The sequence below is a fragment of the Antechinus flavipes genome, chromosome 1, assembly GCF_016432865.1.
Source record: "Antechinus flavipes isolate AdamAnt ecotype Samford, QLD, Australia chromosome 1, AdamAnt_v2, whole genome shotgun sequence".
NCBI lineage: Eukaryota > Metazoa > Chordata > Mammalia > Dasyuromorphia > Dasyuridae > Antechinus > Antechinus flavipes.
The window spans coordinates 327,739,843-327,757,870 of record NC_067398.1 but is presented as its reverse complement, the minus strand read 5'-3'; the positions used below and the strand labels follow the sequence as shown (position 1 = coordinate 327,757,870).

General features: G+C 34.2%; 1 protein-coding gene across 1 annotated transcript; it reads right to left on the bottom strand.

Annotated features, from left to right (window-relative positions):
- Nucleotides 1-11,498: 11,498 nt before the first annotated feature.
- Nucleotides 11,499-12,455, bottom strand: LOC127556179 (olfactory receptor 13C7-like). The gene has a single exon (XM_051989185.1). The coding sequence runs from the start codon at nt 12,453-12,455 to the stop codon at nt 11,499-11,501; it is 957 nt and encodes a 318-aa protein (XP_051845145.1).
- Nucleotides 12,456-18,028: the final 5,573 nt, after the last annotated feature.

Below are 18,028 nucleotides of genomic sequence, written 5' to 3'. Positions count from 1 at the left end.
TAGTCTCCATATTTCATGTTTATGGAGGCTTTGGGATGTCACTAGGATGTTGTAAGACAATCCCTACAGAAATATCTTTTTGGTACATGTAGCAATAGAAGTGGAATCACAAAAGACTCTCCCATCATAAATAGTTCTGTGGTTCAAATAAGACTATGAATTTTATTGGCAAGTTCACCAGTAATCCCAGGGCACAAGAATAATAAGGATAAGGAAACTAGAGTTTGGCCCAATGATATAAACAGCATATGAGGAAATATACTTTCTGTAGCAATTGTCTAATCCATTATTATCATGTGCCAAGGTCCTCTATGTCTGTTACATGAAACCATCACCCCAGAGTTTCACACCATTCTAACATGGTACCACTTCCTTTCCTGTTTTTCCCTTTGCCATGCTTACCCAGAAGCTACTTTCTCCCCACTTTAGTTTTTACAAAGCACTTCGAGGAAGTGTCTAGTCAATCAGTCAACAAACATTTTAAAATATTAGTTACATGCTTTGACCCAGCAATACCATTACTAGATCTGTATCTCAAAGGAATCATAAAGGAGGGAAAAGGACCCACATGTAAAAAATGTTTGTCATAGCTCTTTTTGTGGTGGCAAAAAATTGGAAAATGAATGGATGTGCATCAATTGGGGAATGGCTGAATAAGCTATTGTTAATAATATTATTATTCTATAAAAAATGAACAAGATGATTTTTAAAGGTCTAGAAAGATTTACATGAACTGATGCTGAGCAAAACAAGCAGAATCAGGAATACATTCTACACAGTAACAGCAAGGTTGTGAGATGATCAACTATGAAAGACTTGGTTCTTCTCAGCAGTTCAGTGATCTAAGGCAATCCCAATAAACTTTGGCTAGAAAATGCCATTTGCATCCAGAAAAAGAACTGTAGAAATTGAATGTAAATCAATACATGCTACATTCCCTTTTTTCTATTTTTTTCCTTCTGTTACAGTTTTTCCCTTTTGTTCTGATTTAACTTTCCCAACATGATTCAAAAACAAATGTGTATTTAAAAAGTTAATATACATGTATAACCAGAAAAAATACAACAAATTTTTTTTTTAATTTGCTATATGTCAGACACTGTGCTAAGTACTAGGCATAAAAGAAAGACAAAAATATGTTCCTTACCTTCAAAGAACTTGCATTGACATTGCAGATACAAAAGGCAAACAACTATTAACATAAAAATATATATAATATAAATGAAGGGCATATTCAGAGGATTATGACTCTACCCCTGCCATTATAAGGACCTAGTGCCAGCCTGCCTAGTAAAAATATAGACACATGCCAATAAAAGCCAACATAGAATTGGGTGCTAGTAAATGAATGGCAAGTATCAGGGCCTTAGAATAGAGGCTCTTAATCTTTAGGCCATGGAAGTCCAAAGAAGCCATGGATAGATTTCATGAGAAGGAGGGAACATCAACTTATATGGGTTTAAAAAAATAGATATTTCAATATAATTAAATTTCTTTGTAATCTTATAAATTTTATTTTATGCATTTAAAAACACTATTCTGAGAAGGGGCCCATAGACTTCCTCAGACTGATAAATTCTTTGGATTAGATAGCCTCTGAGGTCGCTTAATCTCTAAATCTATGACCCATTATCTTTAAGGATAAAGATTCCACCATCTACCCTAAAAAAAATTGATAATATTATGGCAAGTAATAATTCTGTGTGTGAACAGCCAGAATTTTCTTCTAATGTTTTTCTACTGTATATTCAGGTTGGTCCCCATTAATACATATAATAAATCCCATATGTTCAAAATCCCAGAATTCAGAATTATCTTTAGATTTAATATAAAAATTTGATCTCACTCAATTGAAACAGTGTAAGTTCAAATAATGTAACCACTCCTCGCGATTCATTATTTGCAAAAGTCCAAACCTAATATCAAAGTATATTTTCATGTTAAAAGGAAAATTCCTTTATTACTATGTTTTTTTAGTATTTTTAACATAAAGGGGTGTTGTATTTTATCAAATATTTTTTTCTGTTCTGTGATATAATCATAATTAACACTTTTGCTTATTTTGATATGATTTATGGGAGTGGGGGGAGGAATCTTTTTCCTCCTCAACCCTACAGTTCCCTGCTACATGCACAGAAGTCACATTCCACAAAGTTCCTTCCTGTCTCCAACACTTATGGACTGGAAAGTTTTGTTCTGAAGACTTGCCAAAGACTTGTCCAATCTTTCCCAACCAATGGCAAGCTGTCTCTACAATTCTTCAAGGAAATATCTTCAATCTGCATAAAGGGATAACTAGGTATAAACACTTCTTTAACTTTATCACACTGACAACTCATCCCTCTGTTATTTGTCCCTTATTCTTTATGATCAGCTGGACTAGGAGTAATACACACACACACACACACACACACACACACACACACACACACATTTATTATTGCTAATGTATTACTATGGATAGAGAATAAGCTAGCCACTAGCATAGAGACTCATGGTGATTTCTGTTACACTTGGGAAAGATTTCAAACCCAAATGAGGCTCTAAAATTCAAGGTGGGTCTAATTGCAGTGTCAATATTCACAGGAACTATTTCAAACATTGATGGCATCTTAATTATCTCAGCCAGGATGCCTCTTTTGAAATGGCAATGAGAGAAATAACATGCATATCACATTCCCTTTCCTCTAGGCATTCAGTATGTTGTTATGCTTGCTCCTTCTCTGTTGCCTGAGGATCAACTTTCAGTAGGTGAATTTTTATAATAAGGCTTTACTGACACAACTCAGGCCATACCTCTGCTATGATATTTCCTGAGAGTCTGTCCCACCATCCTCAAGAGTAGTTGGAGAGCATCATATGTAACATTTTTGACATTATGAATGCTTTTCCTTTTTCACCTTCTCCCTTCTCATTAGATAGCTGACAAAAATAAGTTTCAAAAGTTATTGTCAAAGGTAGACTCAGCACATTCATTTCCCTAGATCTCTAAGTGGCCTCAGCCCTAATGCCACTTGAGTCTACCTTCATATTGACATCTACCTTCAAAGGACAACAAGAAACAAGATAGAACTTTATTGATCAGAGTAAACTAACAAAATGACAAATCAGGCATGGAAATTCTTGATTAAGGAAAAGGAACAGAGCTATGCTTAATTGAACAGTTATTCTGATGAAAGAAAAGGGCTACCTGTTGAAAAATTATAGGAGCATAGATTAAGAGCCAGAAGGAACCATGAAAGTCATTAACTCCCATTTCCTCATTTTACAGATGAGAAAACTGAGACCCAGAAAAGTAATTGACTATCTAAATTTATGTAGAGGTTAAGAATCAAAATTCAAGTCTTCTAACTAGATCCAACACTCTTTTCTCTCCACGACCTTAGATGCATTGAGGGCAAATTCAAAGTGATATCTTGGTATGACGATCATAGAAATAATGCAATTGCTACACAATTCAGATTACAACAAAAAATTTTGCATGTTATATATACATATACATGTATATATGTATGTATATCAATAAATTCTTTTAATTAGGAGAGAAGCATTCTAAGTTTGGGGAAAAAAGCATTTTTGGTAGAATATTCATGAAAGGAAAGATTTTTGAATTTGGAATTAGAGGACTTAAGGTCAAATATGGGTTCTGCTATTTACTATCTTTATGAAGTTGGAGAAATCATTCAATCTTTTAGGGTATTAGCCTTCTCACCTGTAATGCTAGATTGTTAGAATCCTTACAAGGTGTTGTCACTAGAATTGATAGAAACAATGCTTATGTTTACACCTTTGAGAGTTCACACATTAGCTCCACACATTAGTTCACAAGTACGGGAGATGTCAGGATTCAGTATGAGAGTTTACACCTCCCACAATCCCACTCTCTCAGAGGAGGAGTCAATCTTTGGGTTCACACCTTTAAGAGATCATATATAAGGAGCTCCTGGAGTCAGAAGTAAATCAGTTGAAGAGATTGAGAGCCAGAATTCAATCGAGAGATTCAGAACCAAGATTCAGGAGAGCTGGAGGCTGAAGCTGGAAGACAAACTGCAAGAGCTCTCAGAACCAAGGAGGGAGATAGGCCTCTTAAAAAACTAACTGGGCTATTTTGAAGGAGACAATTAAGGATTTAAACTTTTAACACCTGGCTGCATTTGAGGTGATTATTACTTGGAACTGAAACTAAGGCTGCCTCCAGAAGCTCCCCAAGAAACCTGCTCTCAGAGAGAATGATCATATTTTAGAAAAGAAGAGAACACCACACTAGATGACTTCCAAAATCCTTACTAGCTCTCATTTGATGACTCCATGAACTAGTGTGCATTTACTTGTTTTGCAGGTGGTCAAAGTAATCATTTTCATTTGTTTTTAAGTATAACATAAAAATAAAAATATAGGATATAGACATGTTTTAGGGAAAATAGGGAAGTCATAGCATAAGAGAGTTCTGAATCAATTCAATTGAGATAAGAAATGGTCTATAGTTTTCCAGGCTATAGGATCATTAAAACCATTATGGAAGTTATTCAATCACTAGAGTCTTGAAACTTCCAAACAGTAAAGTCACTAAATCCTAAGAAATGAAGAGAGGTGAGATAGAAAGAAATAAGATTATGATAAGATATAAAATTCTATTCCAGCAACAGATCCCTTATTAAAAGTAGATTAAGAGGAAGAAACAATTCCCTGGTATGTTTATCCTTAGTGAAAAGATGGTTTATGTCCTCTCCATAGAGGGAAGGGGGAAAATCAAAGAGCTTATTGACTAAGGGACTGAGAATAATCACATTTCATAAAAATAAGTCAGAATATAGGGAGTTCCATCAACATAAGGCCATACCCAAGAAAGTGATTTTGGAGAAAGACCAACCTCTATGAGTTAAGTAAAGGTAGTAAAATATATCCTTATCTCCCATCCATGGCAGACAGGAAGAAGGTTATAAAAGATAGGTAGACCTGCTGAGAGTAGACCTAACTAGGGCTGTCATATATTGGCTTCGTTAGTTCAGACAACATAATTCCAAGATAGAATGGAGTTCAGGCTTCTGTAGGTATCTCATGTAGAACAATCTGTACCAGTTCAGGACTTGACTAACTTAGAACTGAATGAAATCATCATCCATCACTATTATTTCCTTCCAATATTTGAATTTGGGGGCTCATGGAGTGGGAGAGTCTATGGAGTGTGAAGCTACATCCAGTTAGATTAGTAAAGATTAGTAAAGTAAAATACTCTTAAATTTAACCTATGAGATTGGTGAATAAAGTCTGTGGAACAAGTTTGAACATGATGAATATTTGGTTATGACCTTTGTGTTTTCTCCAGGATTTCCAATATTCCAGTAATGAGGATTTCAGGTATCTTCTGATCACCAGGCATATCCCATTTCTTCAACATTCCCTTTGTGTACAAAAAGGTTTAAGAAGTACTCATCTCATCATGTGGCAGCATTTATCATGAAGAGTTATCTTCCACAAAAGCCAGATTTTATGCTGAGTCCAGAAAATTTACTAAATGAAGACTAATAAAACTATCCCTAATAGGACTAGACACCATAGTTAAAGTTCTGGAATGTTTCTGGGTAATTAAGGCTAATGGAATATGTTTCATGTGCAAATTAGGTAGAAAGAAGTCATCCATGTAAGATGTCAAGCCAGAGGGAGTTAGCTTTGAAGAAAATGGTCATGGTAACATCTTTGCTATGACATCTGAACCCAAATTGTCTATACCTTATATATAGACAGATGTTTCAGGAGATCACTGTGACCCCCTAACTTAAAAACTATGGAAAAGATAGAATGCATAAGTGCCCAAGACTATATACACAAGTCAGTTGAACATTGTTCTTACCAGTTTGCTTCAGTGAAGAAAAAATTTGCCTCCACTGGCCTTGAATTGCTTCCATTATATAAAATATTTTCTTTACAGAATTAATGAGTCATATGGAAGAATATGTACCCAATCATGACTTTTGAAGACTACAGGAATATGACTAATTCTAAAGAATCTTGGATCTTGTCAGAAAAAAGGTAGAAGGCATTATTTGTTTTTAGTTTTCTCCTATGTATTTCATGTGCCTGGAATGAGGAATACCCTCAATACCAACACAAAATTTGAAATTTGAAAAAGAAAAGGTCTCAAATAAACCTTTATTTGTCATCAACTTTTATATAGCATCTGCTCCAAAGGTTTGTCTGTTGGAAAACCATGATGCTACTGAAAGGAAAGCTTGTAGACTTATATGCATATTACCTAAAACCATCAGCAAGCATCATATGTAAAGGGGATAAATTGAAACCATTCCCAATAGCATCAGGGATGAAACAAGGTTGCCCATTACTATTCACCATTAGTATTCAATATTGTATTAGAAATGCCAGCTTTGGCAATAAGAGAAGAAAAAAAGACTAAAGGAATTAGAGTAGATAATGAGGAAACCAAATTATCACTTTTTGCAAATGATGTGATGGTATACTTAGAGAACCCTAGAGAATCTACTAAAAAGCTAATAGAAATAATCCATAACTTTAGCCAAGTTGCAGTATACAAAATAAACCCACATAAATCATCAGTATTTTTATACATCACTAACAAAAGCCAAGATACGAAGAGAAATTTCATTTAAAATAACTGTCAAAAGGATAAAACATTTAGGAGTCTATCTACCAAGGGAGGGTTAGAAACTATATGAACACAACTAACAAAACACTTTCCACACAAATAAAATTAGATCTAATCAATTGGAGAAATATCAAGTGTTCATGGGTAGGCTGAGCAAATATAATAAAAATGATAATACTACCTAAATTAATCTACTTATTTAGTGCCTTACCAATCAAACTCCCAAGAAATTATTTTACAGATCTAGAAAAAATAATAACAAAGTTCATCTGGAAGAACAAAAGTTCAAGTATTTCAAGAAAATTAATGAAAAAAATGCTAATGAAGGTGACCTAGCTATGCCAGACTTAAAACTATATATAAAGCAGTGGTTATCAAAATCATTTGGTGCTCGTTAAGAAATAGACTAGTCAATCAGTAGAATAGGTTAGGTTCACAGGACAAAATAGTCAATGACTATAATAATCTGGTGTTGACAAACCCAAATATCCCAGCTTTTGGGATAAGAACTCACTATTTGACAAAAACTGCTGGGAAAATTGAAAACTAGTATAGCAAAAACTAGGCAATCACCCAAATCTCACACCATATACCAAGATAATGTTGATTGGGCTCATGATTTGGACATAAAGAATGATATTATAAGCAAATTAGAAGAACATAGGATAGTTCATTTCTCAGATCTGTGGAGAAGGCAAGAATTTGTAACCAAAGAAGAACTGGGGCTTATTATTGGATACAAAACAGATAATTTTGATTGAATTGGGTTAACAAATTTTTGTAAAAACAAAACTAATACAGACAATATTAGAAGGGAAACAATAAATTGGGGAAACATTTTTGCATTCAAGGGTTCTGATAAAAGCCTCATTTCTAAAATATATAGAGAATTGACTCAAATTTATAAGAATTCAAGCCATTCTCCAAGTAATAAATGGTCAAAGGATATGAACAGATAATTTTCAGATGAAGAAATTGAAACCATTTCTTCTCATATGAAAAGAAACTCTAAATCACTATTGATCAGAGAAATAAAAATTAAGACAACTCTGAGATACCACTACAAACCTCTCAGATTGGCTAAGCTGACAGGAAAAGATAATGACAAATATTGGAGGGAATGTGGGAAAGCTGAGACACATAGCCCTGAAATCAGGAGGACCTGAGTTCAAATCTGGCCTAGCTATGTGACCCTGAGTCAGTCACTTAACCCCAATTGCCTTCGCAAAAAATAAATAAATAAAGGAGAAAAATCTAATTACCAGAAGCAAAAAGGAAAAGTGAATTCACTACCAATGAAAAAGAAAGTAAAATGATAATTAGGAACTAATTTGACCAACTGTATGCCATTAAATGTCATGATCTAATTGAAATGTTTATTTACAAAAATATAAATTCCCCAGATTAACAAAAGCGGAAATAAAATATTTATTTATAACCTCATTTTAGAAAAAGAAATGGAACAAATCATCAATAAACTCCCTAAGGAAAAAATCTCCATAGCCAGATGGATTTACAAGTCTGTAGAATTTTTCTCTGTCCTTACTGGAAATACTTCTAATGTTTCACCATGGAATATAAAGTCCATCTCAATTTCAAATGAATATCTTTTTTCATGATGGAAAAATTCTTTCTTCTATTATTCTTCTTAGGATTTTTACTATAATAGAAGTAACCAAGAAATCTCTGTCACTTTCTCTACCAAAGCCATCAAATGAAGTAGTTTGCATCCCATTTGGAGGGAATCACATCCTCTAAATCTCCAACGATGTACCTTGAACCTTCTTGCAAATAGACCCTTTGCTAAAGGACTTTTGAACTCAGAAATTTTGGGTTCACCCCATGTGTCTCCAGTGCTTCCATAATGTGACACTGGATTGAAGAGAACTGGTGATTAGATGACAAGATATGCACTTTCAGCAGACTTTTTTCAGGTGTATTCTAGTTTTCTCTTACCACATGCTTGTCCCTGTTTTCTTAATGGTGTGGCTTATTATACTGATTTCTAGACAAGAAATAGCACTATAAATGGAGCATTGTAATGGTTTATTTCCCTTTGTAGAACTACTTGGTTACAGAGAAGACTCCAGAGTTCACAAAAAATGGTTTCATTAACAAGATTACCAGAAGTCTTTCTAATATAGACATGATGCTGTATTTCTCCCAGAATGCTAGCCTTTAGAAAATCAATCAGAGAAGCTCTGTGTGGTTATGTCCATGAGTCTGTTTCTGTGTTCATATCTGAGGGTTTTCATTCATTTATTTTTATGTGCTGTCCCAATTCTTCTTACTTTTCTGAGGCCTAGAATTCAACTTCCTGTTATTTGGGGAAGAGAGACTCAAAATCTTGAGTCAGTCTAAGCTAATATTAACATGAGATTGCTTCATTAACCTCAGAAGTGATTTGAAAACACAATCCTAACAGCAGGATCCCATTCTTCTATTTCCTCATTTCGTTAGAGATCTTGGCCTGCATTTTTCACAACACATGAATTTTAGGAATTATTGTCAAAATTAGTGTCAAATTAGTCCATTTATTTCATCATTGATGCCCTCTCCAGGATTAAATATGTACATCTGTAGTCTTGTGCCCCATTAATCTTGCTCTCCTACTGACCCTCACCATCAAGAGAAAATTAAAACTTATACTATAATTAATAGTAATAATTACTGACATTTATATAGCACTTTAAAGTTTGCCAAGTGTTTTACCAACATCAAATTTTATCCTCATAGCCCTGGTAGATAAGTATTATTATTATCCCTATTTTATGAGAAAATGAAAGATTGAGAAAAAGAAGTGATTTGCCCAGATTTACCCAAGTAGTTAAACATTTCACAGTGTAATTTAGCTTCCTTGTAGGCTGGAATAATCAATAGAGGCTTCCCATGAAGGCCTTAGTCAATGAAGGAGGGTAAAGAAAAATAAAGTTTATATGCTGATACAGAGGGGAAAACCCTTTTAAAGAACAATTTTAAGTAAGAGAGAAAAAAACAGGTTTCTTCCATGATTACCTTTAAACCTCAGATAATTTGTATCCCCTCCACAGGGAAAGAGAAAAAGAATTCAGAGCTGATTGATTACAGTCCAAATATCTTAGAAAGTCATTTTGAATAATGTTAAGGTAACTTAAACATCCATGTCTTTGACCTAGAGGCCTTATCCCATAGAGTTCAAAAACAGAAAGGTCTCATATATACCAACATATTTTCAGCTATATATTTTTTGGTAATAGAGAATCAAAACAAAATAGATATTCATTGATTGGTGGCAGCAAAACAAATTGTGGTACATAAATAAAATAGAATGTTAATTCACAATAAAAACCATGAATACAAAGAATTTAGAAAAGCATAAAACATTTATATGAACTGGTGCAAAGTAAAGTAAGCAAACTGGAAAAATTTACATACAACTACACGAATATAAATGGAAAGAACAACAATAAAAATAAATGAAACTATGTTTTGCAATTAAGCAACATGTATAGACTATAGGAAATAAATAAGAAAATGAACATCACTCTTTTCTTTGTAGAGATAAAAGGACAGGAATAAACAATATTGCATATGTGCTTAGACTTAGGTCAATTGATTGGCAAGTTGGAACCAACTTCATCAACTGTATTTGACATTATATAATGTACTCCACACTCAAAATATCTTCAAAGAGAACACAATGATTTTTTTCAACTTTTCATCTGCTCAAGCTTGGTCATTATAATTACAGTTTTATTTTTTTTTCTTTTCCATTGACATTGTTTTAATCATTATTTATGAGCTTTTAATGGCCCTTTACTCTGTATCAGTTTATATGTCTGCTCGAGCCTTCTTCTCTGAATTTGTCACATTTATAGTTTCTGATAGCATAAAAATATTCCATTATATTCAGATATCACATTTGTTTAGTTATTCCTCAAAGACTGGACAGTTTATCCCATTCTTCTCTAATTTATTTTTAATTATGTAATCTTTCACATTTAAATTACATAAAAGATTGTCTTTCAACAAATTGTTTCTTTAAGTCCCATAGATTTGAAATCTCTATTCAAATAACATTAATGAATGTCTAATAAAAACACAAGTAATTTTCATTTTCATTTTCATTCTCATTCATTTTATTTTCAGTCTTTAATTATAAAAGCATCATACACTTCTATCATCTGACCATTGGTTTTCATATGCCATTGAAATAAATTACATAAGATAAAATGTTTACTGGGATTTTATTTTAAGGCACATGCATCTACATAGGTCAAAGAGTTTACAGAAATTTCTCTTTGGTGAATTAAGTAATAGAAAAAAAAGATTTTTGTAAAATTAAGTTCTAATTAAAACATTAAGAACCTCCTATATACTAAGTATAATGTAAAATTCTTTGTCTTTCAGAGTTCAACTTGATTGGTTCTCTTTTCATTCCAAGTTTTCTTGCTCAAAGCTCTCAGACTTATTGCCTTACTGTTACTTAGGTTAAGTGGATGATTTGAAATATTAGCTAGGCTTTTTATTTGTAAGGTTTGAATAATTGAAGTGGGCAGCATGAATATAACTGAAAAATAATGAGAAGAAAAGAAGATAGTTGGAGATGAATTAAAATTTCCTTAAAATCAAATAATAGAAGAATAAAGTTCCTTCCATACTTTGTATATCAGACATATATCTTGATAAGAAAGTGATTCTTACATGGGCTAGCTTTAGAAATTGAGTTTGTTGCCTGAAATAGCCATTGTAATGAGTGCTACACAAAATAGGTTCTTAGTTTTGTTACACAGATGCTTTCTGTTTAAAAGGATTTTATCCGTTATACATACTCCTCAAGTTCATTTTTGCATGAATGTTCTTTCCTTCTCAAGGATCAGATACAGGCTGTCTGAATTTACTCAGTGAAGTGCTTTTGACCCAGCAAATTCTTCACTGCTGTCTTCACATCTTTGTTCCTCAGGCTGTAGATCAGGGGATTGAGCATGGGAGTCACAACACCATAGAACAGGGAGATGAGCTTGTCTGTTATGTCTTCTCTGCTTACTCCAAAAGAGTCCTTAGATTTGGGTTTCGCATACATGAAAAAGATTGTTCCATAGAATACAATCACCACAGTCAGGTGGGCTGAGCAGGTAGAAAAGGCTTTGCGTCTCCCTTCTGCTGATGGGATCCTTAATATTGTGGACAGGATGAAAACGTACGAAGTAAAAATGAACAATACTGGGAAAACTAGAAAAATTACATCAGCAACTGTCATGCTAATCACATTAGGTAAGATATCTGCACAGGCCAATTTGAGGACCGCCAAGATTTCACATGTGAAGTGATTGATGACATTATCCCCACAAAAGGGCAATTTCATAGCAAGAGAGGTTTGCACTGTAGAGGTGACGCCTCCTGCTATCCAGGACCCAGCAGACATTGACACATAAGTCCCCTTGCTCATGATGACAGGATATCTCAGCGGCTTGCAGATGGCTACATAGCGGTCAAATGCCATCATGCTCAGGAGCACACATTCAGTTGCTCCCATAGCGAAGGACAAAAACATTTGCACTGTGCAGCCAAGGAAGGAAATGGTTTTTCTCGGGGTGAGGAAGCTGTCTAGAATCAGAGGGACAGAGGAGGTCGTGTAGCAAATGTCCAGAAAGGAGAGGTTGCCAAGGAAGAAGTACATGGGGGTGTGCAGGTGGGAGTCATAGATAGTTACTATGATGAGGATGCCATTGCCCAGAAGGATTACCAGGTACATCCAGAGGACAAGAACAAAGAAAATGGTCTCCAGCCTTGGGTGGCCAGAGAGACCCAGCAGGACAAATTCTATCACAGTGGTTTGATTGGCCCTTTCCATTTTTTTTTTAAAGTTGTCTTTGGTTCTCAGGCATCTGAAGAAAACAGAGCAAGTGGTTTTGTTATTTCAGTGCCATCAATCATTATATATTGCCCATAATTATACCTGTAGTGTATAACTGTAAACCTATGCTTGAATACCAGAATAGATTACAGTATTTAAAACTAAGGCTCATTTTTATGGACAAAAATGATATGAACAAACAATTCTCCAAGAAATAGTGCAAACTATAACAACCATATGGGACCAAGAAAGAGCCAAGATGGTAGAATGTTAAGAAGCAGTGTGACTAGTTCCCAACCACAAACTCCTTCAAACACATGTAGAAAATACAGCAGACCAAATCCTGGTTTTTAAATCACTTTTTTAAAAGAGTTCTTTGCCTAGCTCAAAGTTGGCATAGTGAGATAGTCAAAGAGAGCTGTGGACATTAGAGACAGAATCAAGACAGGAACACACCATGGGAGGAACACATTGCCAGAAAGAAATTCTATAATGTTGGAAGAAGCTATATCCCAGGACAAGGAGGGTTAGGAGATTCATATTTAGGTAACCCTAGATCTGTACTAAAAAATCCCAAAGAGGACAGGTGCCATCTGTTAATTCTAGGTCACAAACTCAGGGTAGATTGAGTACATTGATTCAGAAGGGGTAGGATTCTGGCTAAAGAGGCCCTGGATGATTTCCTGAGAAATGAAGAAGTTCAGAATTCAGACACATTTAGCTCAGTCTGCAGTGGAATGATTAGGACAGGAAACCCAAATTGAATGGGGAGCCTACAATTCTGCCACTCAGAATCAAGTCTTTTCCAATTGACTGATAGAAATGTCATATTAGGAATCTACTCCTGAACAGACTCAAACCCAGGTCAAGAAGCTTAAGCTTAATAGCAAGAGAAAGAAGATAGCAAAGAGATTTTGAACTATATTCAATCACTTTGGATGATTGAAAGTTGCCAGTACCTCAGTTCTTGTATAATACAAACAATATCACTTTTTAAAAAATCATCAGGATCAGCCTAAAACCTTCCTCCTGACCCATGCTAGAATCCGATCTTAATATCATGAGAAGTCAGGAAACAGGTTATAAGAATGGTTATAAAAATGGAGAATTTTACCATAATGTATTACTGTGGTGGTGGGGATATCAATGACACAAGTAACATAACCTCTGTCTGAAAGCCCATTGATGTTCCTCCCTCTTCTTATTGGTGGAGATGAATTCCCTGCACTGCTTGAGAATCAGCAGAGTTGGCAAGAGAGTGAGAGAATTCCAGCCTTCTTCAGTCTTCTTTGGGACTTCTCAAATTCCAAACCTTCTCTAGGATTATTCGAGTACCAAGTTTTCTTTGAGGTTTCTGTCACTCTGAGGACTTCTGGCTTTGAGAATTAATATTCAAGAGATCAAACCCATTTGTTGAGAGAAAATACTCTAGGAAATCATGAGAATCTCTCATGTCCTATCCTTAAATTTTTACCTACCCTAGAGACTTCAGTGGGAAGTTTACCCTTGAGTAAAACCCAAGATTCTCTGTCTTGATTGAAATAGTTATCTCATTCCCAATAGGAGTGCTTCGGCATTCTGTATTCTCTCTCTCTCTCTCTCTCTCTCTCTCTCTCTCTCTCTCTCTCTCTCTCTCTCTCTCTCTCTCTCTGCCTATGTATATGTGTATGTTCTTCTACATATACATTCTCTGATTCCTATTTTGCTACCAATTTGGATAATTGGGTTTTCTTCGCTCATTGCTAAATGTTCATTTTAGAACTGGCATTTAATGGAAAAGAAGTTAAATCTTGGATGTAGAGCTTGGCGTCCCTCTTTTCTCCAATTATAATAATGACAAGAGTGATCAAAAGTGGATTGAACCTAATTATATCCAATAGACTAAAAATATTTAAGGGAACAGAGAGAATTTTAGCCCAATATCCCCTCCCCATAAGAAAAGTAAAGCCTCCTGACAGGATTAAAAGTCTTTTTGATGAAAGGGGAATGAGAGAAGAGGCTATGCTGCCTCACCTTCAAACCACAAACAATAGCTTTTACCACAGGTGGACCTCTCTAAATTACACGCACAAGAAGAGAATGATTCAAAAATATCTACAACCAACATTACAGAGAAAAATACCACTTGAGCACAACTCAACTAGAATTCTTGAAAGAAATAAAGTTTTAAAGAATTTTAAATGAGGTTTTTTTTTAATGTAATGAGAGTACTAGAATGGAAAAAATGAGAGCCATGGAAGAAAGAATTGGAAAAATATTTCAAAACTTCCCAAAAGAAATACACAACTTTTCCCAAGCAACAAATTCCTTGGAAACTAAACTGAATCAAATAGGAACTAATCACCCTGTGAAGCAACAAGATTTATTAAAACAAAACCAAAAGATTAAAAGAATAGAAGAAAATCTCTCTCATTAAAAAAAAAAACTGAACTGAAAAACATTTGAAATTATAAAAGTCTGGCCAGTTAAGTAAGTACTTTAGTCCCCTCTTTGCAGAAGTGGAGAGTATAGGTATAGAATGCACCACTCTCTGTTGGTCTTGATAATGTATTGAGTAGTTTGATGGACTGATATAAGTTAGAATTCACCCCGCCTATGCCATCTATTGCCTGTGTGTTTCAGATTAAGCAAAAGGGACTTTTTAAAGTAACATTTTTAAAATTAACCTTTTAAGAGTTCTGGTGAAACTCTAATGAATTAATGATTTATGTACATTTTATATACCATAAAGTGCTATATAAGTAAAAATGACGATGATCACTGCCTCTAGTTTATGTCCTGGCTAAAGGACTAATTGGCCAAGAGTTCTTATAAGTAACATTTTTCATTAATAATAATGATAATGAAAGCTAGCATTTATAATGAGCTTTGCATATGGTAACACATTTGGTCTTCTCAACAACCACCAAAGATATATACTATTATTTTCCCATTTTACAAATTAGAAAACTGAGGCACATGGAAATGTGAATTGCCCTGAATCATACAGGTGAGGTCTGAGGTAGGATTTAAACTTAGATCTTCTTTTCTCCCAATTCCACTATTTACTATGCCATATTCTATTCAAAAGAGAGACCCTTTGATAGTATTAATCTTTTTTTAATATTAACATAAGGCAACACTAAATTTTTTCTAAAAATCTTTGAGAAGAATTGTAATCATCTCCCTTCTTTCCTACACTTGGTCAATGTAAACAAGTAACAATAGTGACCAAAAAAATTAATGTTTATCTTTGAATATTTAACAGATATTAAACATTTAATAGACTTGACACCAGCAATGCTCTGACTCAAACAACTCAAACTTCAAATGATCTGTCCCTGTGCATTTAAGTTCAGAAAATTTTATTCCAAAGAAAGAAGGTTCTACATGATACCTTTTACCTCTAAGTCAGGGATATAGGGTCCTTCTTAATTCAGGAGCAAAATATGATTTAACTTCCAGCTGATGTGATATTCTGAATTAGAAATTGCCTCCCACAGCATACAAGATGGTGATCAGGACAATACGGGTGAATATTTGATAGTTATTTTCATCGTTACACTAAAAAACAAAGAGATTATATAGAAAGTTTAAAATGGGGTGGCAGAAGATGTCTAAAATTTTTACATTCTTGTAGGATTTGATTTTCTCTCTTCATTCACTGTAAGTCATTGAAATAAAGAAATATCAACAAAATAAAGTCTTAATATCAGCAATATCTCTACCAGAGTTTTCAGCAATACTTATCTCTCACCTTTAACACAGATAAACTACAGGAAAAAATATAATAAGTCTAAAGTCTTGTTCTCTTCAGTATTTTACTATATTCCAGGTTCTAGATTCATTCTCCAATGCATCATTTGTAGTGCTCACAAGTCAAACCCCTTTAAAATCCCTTGTTGATTAAGGAGAGGTTTTAATCCCAGAAGTAATTTAAAGTTTTTGAAAAATGAAATGCAGTACGAGGTTTTTGATACTTTCTGATGCTTCAGGGACAATATTCCACAGACCCAATTAGAGTAAAATCTTACTACTCAAGTCTAATTGAAATGGAACTCGTACCCAAGAAGAAAATAATCATTTGTTGAGGTTAGAAAGCAGAAATTCTGGACACTAACAAAAAATCCAGAAACAGAAGTAGGATGATATTGACTTTAAAGAGGCTTTCCCTTAGTCCAATAATAATATAGAATAGTCAGAAAAAAATGAGTAGATTTGGAATCAGAAGAATTAGATGAGCATGGATTCCATCCTTTTGGAACTACTTTATAATCATGGGCAAGTTGCTTAATTTCTGGGCCTCAGTTTCCTCATGTGTAAGAATTAGGAACAATACTAAATAACCTCCAACATTTGTTCAAGCTCTAATTCTAGGATCCTCTGATTCTAAAATCAATCTACCTGCTTCTAGTTAGCTTTTTTTCTCTTCATCTTCTGATGCTCACTGAAACCTACATTTCTCCTAAAGAAACCATATCTCACAGTACCCTCTCCAATCCTAGCTCACATTCTTTGACACATAGATAAAAGAGGGGATTTAAAATATTTGCCCTACAAACCCATTACTTCCCAATGCCATTCGCAGATCCTTCATATGTCACCATCTCTCAGCCATCCACAATCCTGTAAGTTTCTGCCCATTTTGTCCAGGTTCTTTTTGTTATCACCTGTTCAAATTCATGACACTCTCCATCTTCCTCAATAAGTATATAATGAGTAGTTCACCATACCTTTTATTGCCCCAACCATGACTTTCCAACTCTCAAACTGTCTCCGGTCTATTTCAACTATGTCAGGGATTTTCACATCAAAGACCACTCCACCTCAACTACATCCAGCTGAATTTGTCCCACTTACTATTTTGTTTTTGAGTAAGACTGCTTATCAACCAAACTACTTAATTCATGGAAGGTCACTGATTTTTTACCCTCATATATCTATAAATAAGGATGACACACATAAAGATAAATAATAAGGCAATGTTATGTAATAGGAAAACCACACAATGAATTCAAGAGATCTAGGTTTAAGTTGAGGTGCTGTAACTCTTTAGTTATATGACCATGAGCCAAATTATTGATTATCCTCATCCATATGATGTAAATAATGTTGTCAGTAACTATTGTGGGGCTGCTGAGATGATCAAATGAGAAAATGGATGTGAAATCACTTCATAACTATACCATTTATGCTATATACACGTAAGCTATTGTTATTTATTGAAATAAGCCTCAGTGACCTATCTTTTCTTGAATTTCTACATTATTCATTTATCCCTTCATACTATACCACCTTCATTTCAAGTCTCCGAACCTTAATTGCTCCATTTGTAAAACTATAACTTTTTTGATAGCTAACATAAGGATTATAGAAAAGAATGGCAGTGTACTATGTAAATATGTTATTATAACTATTATTGTTATCCACACTACTATCAGAGTTAGGGTTTTTTTTTCCAGGAGTATTTATTTTTTGTCTCTTCAATTAAACAATAAACTTCTGGGCAAGGATTTTTTTTTACATATTTATATTCCCAGTAGTCAGCCCATCATAATATAAGCAATAGTTTTGGGCCTATATAAGAGATT